This window comes from Gekko japonicus, unplaced genomic scaffold (assembly GCF_001447785.1).
Source record: "Gekko japonicus isolate JY-2015 unplaced genomic scaffold, Gekko_japonicus_V1.1 scaffold454, whole genome shotgun sequence".
NCBI classification, from domain to species: Eukaryota; Metazoa; Chordata; class Lepidosauria; order Squamata; family Gekkonidae; genus Gekko; species Gekko japonicus.
This window is the reverse complement of record NW_015173687.1, coordinates 910393-920447: the sequence shown is the minus strand read 5'-3', so window position 1 is coordinate 920447 and position 10055 is coordinate 910393. Positions and strand designations below refer to the sequence as shown.

The window sequence follows — 10055 nt, the reverse complement described above, 5'->3', positions numbered from 1 at the left end:
CTGTGACAGCCGAACTGCGCATGTGTGCGCATGCGCAGTTCAGCGGGGAGCCTGGATTGATCCAGATGACGGGCGCGGCGGCGATCCCATGGCTGCGCTTGCAGCGGTGCTTCCTCTGTAGGAGGTTATTTTTTGCAGCGGGTTTTCCGGGTTTAGGGACGGATCGGGGACGGGTGCGCGCCGCTTCCCAGATGTTGCGGTGAGATCCCGCCCGTTTGCTGCGCCCCCGATCCGTCCCTCTCCCGGGCCAAAGTCTCCCGTGTGACCGGGGCCTCTGCCCAGCAAGCAGTGTTCCCTCTAAGCTGAGTTAGTGTGAGCAAGCTCACAGTTTTTTAGCCTCCAGCTCACACAGGAAACTCAGGAAGGATGGCTCCAGAGCAAACTAATGTATGCAGTAGCCAAATTGCTCGCTAACAACTTGAATGCCAGTAGCTCATAAAGTAGAATTTTTGCTCACAAGACTCCATAGCTTAGAGGGAGCATTGACAGCAAGAGAACTGTGCCTCTCCCCCAGCACCTGACTCAAGTTACTCTGATATATCTACCCCACCAGCACCACCTTTGCCTCTATCATGGTGCACAGGGGAAAATATTAACTGGATTTGCTTGCAAAGTAAGAAAGTCCAAACTCTGAATTTCTCTGGAATAGCTCTGCCCCACAAAGGAAGTTGTCTGCCGCATAATAACAGATGCAGCAATGGGCATGGTTTACAGCACATGAATGAGAGTCAGAACTCAAGATTCTGCCATGAGCACAGGCTGCACCCTGTTGGATCAAATCATTTAAAGCCTCATCCCATTGCCAACGGATGTTTCCAGGAAGCCCACAAGCATAGCATAAAGATCCTGCTTCCCTTTCCCCTTTTGCTAGTCACAAATCTCTGATGTTTATACTGCCTCTGAATATAGAGGTTCCATTTAGCACTCACGGCTAACAGACTTATACTCTGTGAATGCACCTAATCCTTTCAAAAGCCATCTTTAGTGACTACCGCCATGTACTAGGGCAGCTGATTATGTGCTGTGTGAACAAGTACTATCTTTGGCTCTATCTTCCCCTGGGTTTTTTTGTCTTTTCCTACATGAGAGTTGTGAGCGGGGTGGGGACCAATGTTTCCTCTAAGCTGTGGAGCCTTGTGAGCAAAAATTCTACTTTGTGAGCTGCTGGCATTAAAGCTGTGAGAGAGCGATTTGGCTACTGCATAAATTGGTTTGCTCTGGAGCCCTCCTTCCTGAGCCAAGATGAAAATGTGTGAGCCGGAGGCTAAAAAACTGTGAGCTGGCTCACACTAACTCAGCTTACAGGGAACAATGGTGGGGACCATGCTACAGTTTATCTCAGAAATTTCAGCAGCTCACAATTAAACAGGCACAAGGAGGCAGGCTGAACTATATATTAGCCAGGTCAGTGGCAGAGGTCCATCAGTGGCTATTAGCCACAAGGTATAGCTAGGGGCTCTGGGGCAAGTGATGCTCTGTCTTCTTGATGCTTGGGGGGGGGGTCAACAGTGGGAGGGCTTCTAATGTCCTGGCCCCACTGCTGGACCTCCTGATGGCACTGGTATTTCTGGCCACTGTGTGACACAGAGTGTTGGACTGGATGGGCCTTTGGCCTGATCCAACATTGGCGTCTCTTATGTTCTATATTCTTCTCACTAACAGAAGTGGGCTAGAAATGAAGTAAATAAATACAATTTAGAAGATGGCTTTTAGGCCGCTAAGGAGAAAAGCCAGCCCTGCACAAGTCAGAAGGGTTAGAAGACACATTTTCTAGAGCTGTACAGAGGCAGCAGGTGCCAGGGGTAAGGAGGGGAGATAAAGCCTTTCCAGCTGTCTTCTTGAACCCACACCAGGGACCTGATGCACCCGATGCTGGCTGTTGCCAGGGAGAAGGCACAGGCTTAGAAGACGGTGGTGTCCAGTGAAGCCTGACTCCTCATAAACTGCAGTGGGGTGGAGAAAGGAGTGGTTTATGAGACCAATCCATCACGATCCTCCACTTCAACAATTCTTCAGGGAGGGTGTGCTCAGGTATTACAGCTGCAGGATGCTGAGACCAGTACATTTGATGCTGAAGAAAACAAAGAACAGATGGCCCTCCAAGCGGCACTTACATACCTGACAGAAAATTAGCATCTTCCAAATTTTGCAACCTTTCCGATAGATATTCAGCTTCTTCTCAATTTCCTCTGCAAAAGAAAAAGACACCGGGGGGGGGGGGGGGGGGGGGGGAGAGACATGTGAGCTCAAAAGTAGAAAAGACAGGCATTTGCCAAGGTCCCCCAAGATGATCAGAAGGCCAATGACCCTAGCAATGACCTCATTTTCACTTAGTACAGGGCCCCAAATGAATCCAGAGACAGTGTGCTATGTGTGCGCCCTTCTTCTAAGTTAAGGGGCACCTTGTTCGCAATCCTAGAGGTGCGCCTGACCAGTAACATGTGGGATGGGCAGAATGCACAGTCACTCTGTAAGTGTAAGAAGGTGGGAAAGAAGTGGAATGATGTCTGTACGCATGCAAAACAAACTCTTCATGTGGCACTAAATGCCACTGGGGAGAGCAGAGAAGAAAAGCTAAAAAAAGGGCTGGGCTTATTCTGTGAGACAGGTACAGGGGGCAGTCAGCCCCATAATAAGTGAGAGCCAGGGTGGCACAGTGTACACAGAGTACTGAAATCACTTCTTTGCCACGAAACTCACAGGGTGACCTTGGGCCAGTCACTTTCTTACAGCAGTCTACCCCATAGGGTTGTGGTGAGGATAAAGTGGAGGAGGGGGGAGAATCATGTACTCCACACCCTGTGCTCCTTACAGGAAGGGCTGGGTAAATATGTGCAAAGTAAAAATAAGTGGCCCTACTACCATTCTGGCCGGCTGGAGGAGCAAAAGGAGGCTGACAAAGGCATTCCTACCAGTCTTCTGTAGGCACCGTGGCCCCCACTGTGTTTTCTCTACAGCCACTAAAGGGCCAAAGAGCTGCTGCTGACACCACTGTCTCTGTGTTCATCCCCCACTACCCACACAATGTGCTACAAGTGTGTTCCTAGTGACTCCAAAGCCAGGCTCCAGTGGTATGTTAGAAACCAAGCCCCTCAAAACCACCTCTACCCCGTTCCTTCTTCACTGTCAAATGCTTACGTACCCAAAATGTCATCGAAGGTAGCATGCTCATGATCCTGGAAAAAAAGAGAGGAGCATGGTTAAAAGTTCCACAATTTATCTACTGTATTTACTTGAAAGGAAGATGACTATGAATGTGAGATGACCCTCCGCCCCCCCCCCCAAACAGGTTATACATAGAAAGTAGGTGACCCTGAATTTAGAATGACCTGTCCACTGAGAGCCAGTGTGGTGTAGTGGTTAGAGTGTCAGACTAGGATCTTGGAGATGCAGGTTCAAATCTCCCCTGCCATGGAAGCTCGCTGGCTGACCTTTGGCCAGTCAAACAGTCTGAGCCTAACCTACCTCACAGGGTTATTGTGAGGATAAAATGGAGGAGAGGAGAATGACATAAGCCACTCTGGGTCCTCTTGGAGAAGAAAGGGGGGGGCAGAAGAGAAATACTTTTTTAAAAAAGGTAGAGGTACAATTTTTTTAATACATAGTAATCAGTGTGCAATAAATAATACAGATTACACAAGAACTTTACTTTCACAGTTTGCACCTCTTTACGTTGTAACTGTTTGCAAGTTGTACTGGATCATGCTGTTTCAAATTTAAAAAGGCAAGAGATTGGCTTTCTTAACCACCCTCAAGAGTCAAACTACTGAGAAAGGGGCAGATAAACTGATCACCCTTTTAGATTATGTTACCCTCTAATGGGCCATGGACACAATCAACAGCATTATATTAAGTGACAATATCTCTTCATCCAGCTTCCATTGGGTTGAGATACCCAGGTATTATATTAGGATAAGGTGTTGTTAAAGTATCAACGTAATTCACTGTATTTTTGAAAGCAGGAGATTTTTAAGCTAATGATGCCAATGGATACCTGATGAAGGGTGGTTTAGAATTGGGATGTAACCGGAAACCTACAGCATACAGTAATCCATTCATGAAGAGACATGTCATTATATCCATTACAGATTGCCTAGGATGATATCAAAATAGCCAATATTTAATGTAACAGAAGGAGTGATCATGTTTCAAGTGTGAGTTAGCTGTGCTTTAGAGGCAGTTTTTCCTCTCTGGATATTTCAACTGAGGAGCCAGAAACTATCTCACAAATCAAAAGTTCAATTTAAGAGTATAAGAGCCCTGCTGGATCCAACTAATTTGTCTGTCTGTGTGTCTAGCCAGCTAGCTAGCTATTTCATTAAATTTATGAATCACCCTGCAAGCAGGCTCTGTAGCCCAGTAACTGGGCACTGTAGCCCAGTATCTGACGTGGCCAACCAGATACCTGGTGAGGCACAGAGGACAAAGCCTCCTTGTTGCCTCCTGGGAGCAGGTATTCAGAGATACAGCACTAGTGAACATGGATGTTCCATTTTGGATATCATGGCTGACACCAGTTGTTGGTCCTTCCCCTATGAATTTGTCTTATCCCCTTTAAAAGCCAAGATGATTCCAATGAGGGTAGGCAACCCACCCAACCTGGTAAAGCATTTCAAGAAGCACGAGTACAGTTTCCACTCATGCACAGATCAGTGATTCAGCAGACGTCATTATGTCAAGATGATCCCAAGACAAAGGAAAAGGGCCAGCACTAGCACAAAGCCAAATCCGCGTTAAGTTCCCTCATCCCCTTCTATTTTTGCACATACACGATATAGCACCTGCGACTACATCAGCATCCAGCAGCCCCCACACCAAAGAGAAATTCATAAGAATGATCCCCCTCACCAAGCTTGGGCAGTTGGGAGGGCACAGCACATTACCCACAAAGACATTCTGGACCAACTTACATAGAGAATGGGTATGATGGATGAGTCGTCCCTGCGGATGATTGTTGGAACATATTCTGCTTTGGGCACCTTGGAGGAAATGAGCTGGAAGAGAGGGGGGGGGGGAGTATGCCATTACAGTAGGTTCACGTAACACAGAAGGCCGGGGATGCTCAAGACGCCTCATGTACAGGCCACAGATCTCTCATCGAGGGCAAGACTTTTTGCTGCTGCAGATGTGCTAGCAAGGTTTTCCTAGCCATCAACTAACTTAAGAGTGTGAAAATCCCAAAGCAAAAACTGGCACACATCAAGGGACACGCTGAAATGTTGGAGCCCTGGCCCCAGGAATAAGAAGGCAGCCTTCCTTGGTAGGAACCACTCCAGCTACCCTAAAGCAGGGAAACTCCACTGGAGAATGGGAGGAGATAAAACAAGGGTGGGAGTGAGAGCCAGCATGGTGTCACGGTTGGAGTGCTGGACTAAAATTTGGGGGAATCAGGTATGAATCCCCACTCTGTCGTGGAAGCTTATTTAGTGCCCTGGGGCCAGTTAAGAACATAAGAACATAAGAGACGCCAATGTTGGATCAGGCCAAAGGCCCATCCAGTTCAACACTCTGTCACACAGTGGCCAAAAATACCAGATGCCATCAGGAGGTCCACCAGTGGGGCCAGGACATTAGAAACCCTCCCACTGTTGACCCCCCCCAAGCACCAAGAAGACAGAGCATCACTTGCCCCAGAGCCCCTATCTATACCTTGTGGCTAATAACCACTGATGGACCTCTGCTCCATATGCCTATCTAATTCCCTTTTGAAGCCGTCCATGCTTGTAGCTGCCACCACTTCCTGTGGCAGTGAATTCCATGTGTTAATCACTCTTTGGGTGAAGAAGTACTTCCTTTTATCCGTTCTAACCCGACCGCTCAGCAATTTCATGGAGTGCCCACGAGTTCTTGTATTGTGAGAAAGGGAGAAAAGTACCTCCTTCTCTACCTGCTCTTTCCCATGCATAATCTTGTAAATCTCAATCATGTCTCCCCTCAGTCGTCGTTTCTACAAGCTAAAGAGCCCTAAGCACTTTAACCTTTCCTCATAGGGAAAGTGTTCCAACCCTTTTATCATTCGAGTTGCCCTTTTCTGCACTTTTTCCAAAGCTATAATATCCTTTTTAAGGTGTGGTGACCAGAACTGCACACAGTATTCCAAATGAGGTCTCACCATTGATTTATATAGGGGCATTATGATATTGGCTGATCTGTTTTCAATACCCTTTCTATACCAGTTACTCTCTCTCAGACTAACCTGCCTCACTGGATGGTTATTGTGAGAATAGAATGGGGGTGGCAGGGGTGGGGTGGAATGTTGTATGCCACTTTGGTTCCCCACTGAGAAGAAAAGCAAGTTATAAATGCCTAAAAGAAATAACTAATGACAGGTACCTGGTTTTTGCCAGTCCTTGCTAGGCTGCCTTTCACATATTTGGTTTAGCACCCAAATAATGTCAAGCCAGGGAGACTGAACATTCCCTCACACCCCAAACTCCCCTGTTTACCCTCCGTTCTTTTTTACTTCTTTGGTTGTTGCCAGAGTTGGCTGTGTGAATCACAAGAGCAGAACATTGTGCTGAAGTAAAACCCTGCATTTTGGCTTTTTGCTGGATTAAAGAAAATTTCTCTCCATTAAGACTGGGGGGGGGGGAGAGAAGAGTAAGTCTGAAGAATATATGGACAGTGCTTGGCAAACATCTTGTTGCTGTGGAGGCTTCAGTGCTCTACATTGCTTGTAGAAATAAACATACATTATTTACAAGTGGCACAATCCACCTCTTCCTGGAACAGAACCTGGGCTGCCTTTGGGACAAACTTTTGAATTTACTGTATTTAAAACATTTATAATTGTGCTTTTGTTCACACAGGGATTGCTGGAAGGTCTGCTGTATTTGTGTTTCCAAGGGAGAAAGCAGGCCGCCTCCAGGCTGGTGCTGCACAGATTCACAACACAGATGGTCTGTGACCTGAGCCAATCGGAGCTTTTCCTCCTTACTCTCCGTCCTCTATGAATACAGCTACAGCCATGTCACTATGGTTGGCTTGAGCTACATTGCTGTCTTAGGTAAAAATCTTCATGCCATATCCAGTGAGAACCACTGTGCTTCCTTCCCTTTGGGAGAGTTCCTTTTGAAGACAGCCTTTGTTCTACATTCTGTACACAGAAGGGGATTTATGCTGCATTCAGTTGTATGCAGCAAGAAAAAAGATGCAACTGAGAAAATGCGAGAAAGAGGAATACACCTGCTCTCCCCGACCTAGACCACACTGGCCCAGAGGCCTAGGGCTCTTGGGATTTCACATGTATCACTTACCATGATCTTGGGTGGGATGAAGTCCTCTCCACTGCAGGCTGCAGCTTCAAGCTCTTTCTCTGCCTCCCAGTTCAAGTCAACACTCTTATCAAGTGCAGAGCAGGAGTCCTGGAACTCATGGCCTGCAGGGTGCAAATCAATAGGAGTGTTATGAGGGCCCTTAAAGCAAGCACACACAACTTTTAAGCTACCCAAGTTAAAAGGGGACCTACGTGCTTAGTGCTCTCTTCACTAGTCAAAACAGGACTGTAATTAAGCGGCTCTGCAGATGGTCAAGGATGCCTGCTGTTGAACCCCAAAGAACACCAAGTGCAGCTGTGAAGTTGTGGCAACTGGCTTTTTGTAGGACATGGCAGGCCCAGGTTTGCTCCAAGGAGAAAACAAACAGGACCTTTCAGCTCTGTACAGGCCATTGGCAACCATGACCCACAAGGTGCCAAGAAAGTACTCCTTTACACAATGTCACAAGATGTGGTGACCGCCATTGATGTATATGGCTGGCTTTAAAAAGGAACTAGGGTCCCGGCCACACGTGCCGGAAAATGCGCCGGGGGGGGGGGGGGGGGGGGCTTTTGGCGCCATTCCATTATTCTGATCCGCCATTATGCAATCAGATGCGACAGCGGCACACCGGGGTTTTGTCCTTCGGCACGCGCTGCAAAGAGGATGGCCGGAGGGAATAGGCACGCGCCAGCGTGATCACACTGAACGAGTCCGTCTGCAGCCTGTAGCAAACCATTTGCTAGTAGATCTTTGCAGGTACTTTTTAACTGTGCATCTTTGGCGGCACGCCAGGGGTTGGCCATGGGTGCGCTATGCTTGCCAGATGTTGCAGTGTGATCGCACCTCGAAAATCCGCCCCGCATTCGTGCCTTTCGCGCGGCAAATTCTCCGTGTGACCAGGGCCTAGGTCTATCAAAGCCATGATGAGTGAACATAACCTCCATGTTCAGAGGCAGCGCATGATTGAATATGAGCTTCTGATAAGATAAGCAGAGGGAAGGCCTTTGCCTTCAAGCCTTGCTGGCAGGACTTCTAGGGCATTTGTTTGGATGGAGTGGGAAACATGATGCTGGATTGCATGAATCTCTGGTCTGATCCAGCAGGACTCTTCTGATGCTATGCCACAGCTCTTGCTTGGTTCATTTTCTGCCATTCCTGTTCCCACCTCCTCCTTTCACTTTACCATGCTCTGCCTTTTCATATGCGAGGTTCAGCTCTCTCTTGTTTCTCAGAACCCACCTAACGGTTAGTTCTCTTTGACAAGGGATCCACCTGTTATCACTTGGTAGCTAACCCTAAAAAGAATCAGTCATGGAACTGTTTCTAAAATATCCAAAGGGGGCAGGGACACCATCTCCCAACAGAGGTACTGTGTACTGGAAACACACACAGAACTTCATGCAGAGGACAACCCAGTACCCCTGGTTGTGTACCAACCCTGCAACTCTTCACAGAGCAGCATGCCACCACACCGTCTTTCCTCGGTCCCCAACCACCAATGTCAACCACAGCAAGAAGAAGGCTTAAGCTGCCATGGCAAATTGGGCAGAACAGGCCCCTGGCTAACCTAAGCACCTGCCGGAGGTGTTGACACATGCTGTCTATCCAAATATCTTCATCTGACATTGGCCACATCAAGCCAGCTAATTTGGATTGGGGGATGAGGACACAATCACCAGGACATACTTTCTCGGGAGTCATTGAGGTTGTCAGGCTTAATGGGAGTTGGGTCGCTCCAGGACCGGCTGAAGCTCCTTTCTCGCCGCTCGGCAAATGCTACAAAGATTAAAAACAAGAACTATTACGGCTTTACGACCAGTGAAGAAACACGCTTGGCTCAAAAGTTCATGCTCTAAACTACTCTGTTATGGATACACCAGAAGACAGAAACGAAGGCTAAATTTCTATATGGGTTGATCCAAAGCAAGGCAAAAGCAACTGTCTAGGGGATGCCATGGCCTGGGATATAAGGCCTCCCGCCTCCTCAGTCCCCTCACTCACTCTGTGCCTTCATGCGACGGCTCCCCACCATGCGCAGATGCTTCCTGAAATTTCTGGAAGAAACGAAAAAGAAAAGGCCGTCAGTACCAGGCATCCAAGAGAAGGTAAAGTCAACACGGGGAGCTCCAAGTCGATTCATGTATCAGGCTGAGTTTGCAGAAAGCAGACGAGTCAGAAGAGCAAGGATTTTCCTCCAGCTTTTCAGCAGAAACATCTGGAACTGCCCAGGATCCTGATCAAAGACACGCCAAACCTACATGGGTGTCTGAGATGACAACCATTCATAAATATGCTTATGCTAATGTCAGAGCTGATCAGCACAACCAGAACCATGGTTCACTATACATTTCACAGTAATTCTAAGAGGGAAAGCCATAATAACACCACTTGGCTGTGGTTGCTTCCACACTGAGGCTTTGTTCTAGCTGGTCACCAAAGTGGACCTCTCTTTTGAGGGCAGAGGGAGCTTCCACAAGTCCAATGGTCCATTTTTCAAGTTTTCCCTTGCTTTGGCTTGGTACTATCTTTTTATAAAGGTCACAGACCAGGTGCACTTGCATACAGTGTCAATGGGAAGGTATGCTTTTTTAAAAAGGTCCCACCAGCATTGGTGCTACTTTCCTCACCTCAACCCCTGTGTCCACCATTTCCAGTCTTCCCCATTCCACTGGCAGTCTTTAGAAAAAAGCAATTACCAATTATTTTAGAAGTCTGAAAGAGCCCTCGAGTCATATTGGCACGGGGAAATGGCTGCCATGGGAACACCTGAGGCAAGGTGCACTGAAAACTGCCATG

The 10055-nt window shown here is 47.6% G+C and overlaps 1 protein-coding gene across 3 annotated transcripts in view; it reads right to left on the bottom strand.

Moving 5' to 3' along the window:
• The window catches only part of NSMF (NMDA receptor synaptonuclear signaling and neuronal migration factor), a 50515-nt gene that overhangs the window by 5606 nt on the left and 34854 nt on the right, over window positions 1-10055 (bottom strand). For all 3 annotated transcript variants that reach the window (XM_015423111.1, XM_015423112.1, XM_015423113.1), the window contains 6 exons: window positions 9261-9313; window positions 8946-9035; window positions 7257-7378; window positions 4911-4994; window positions 3143-3176; window positions 2119-2189 (listed from right to left, as the gene is read on the bottom strand). In XM_015423111.1, the coding sequence (XP_015278597.1) occupies window positions 2119-2189; window positions 3143-3176; window positions 4911-4994; window positions 7257-7378; window positions 8946-9035; window positions 9261-9313 (454 nt within the window). The remainder of the gene's footprint in view (window positions 1-2118; window positions 2190-3142; window positions 3177-4910; window positions 4995-7256; window positions 7379-8945; window positions 9036-9260; window positions 9314-10055) is intronic.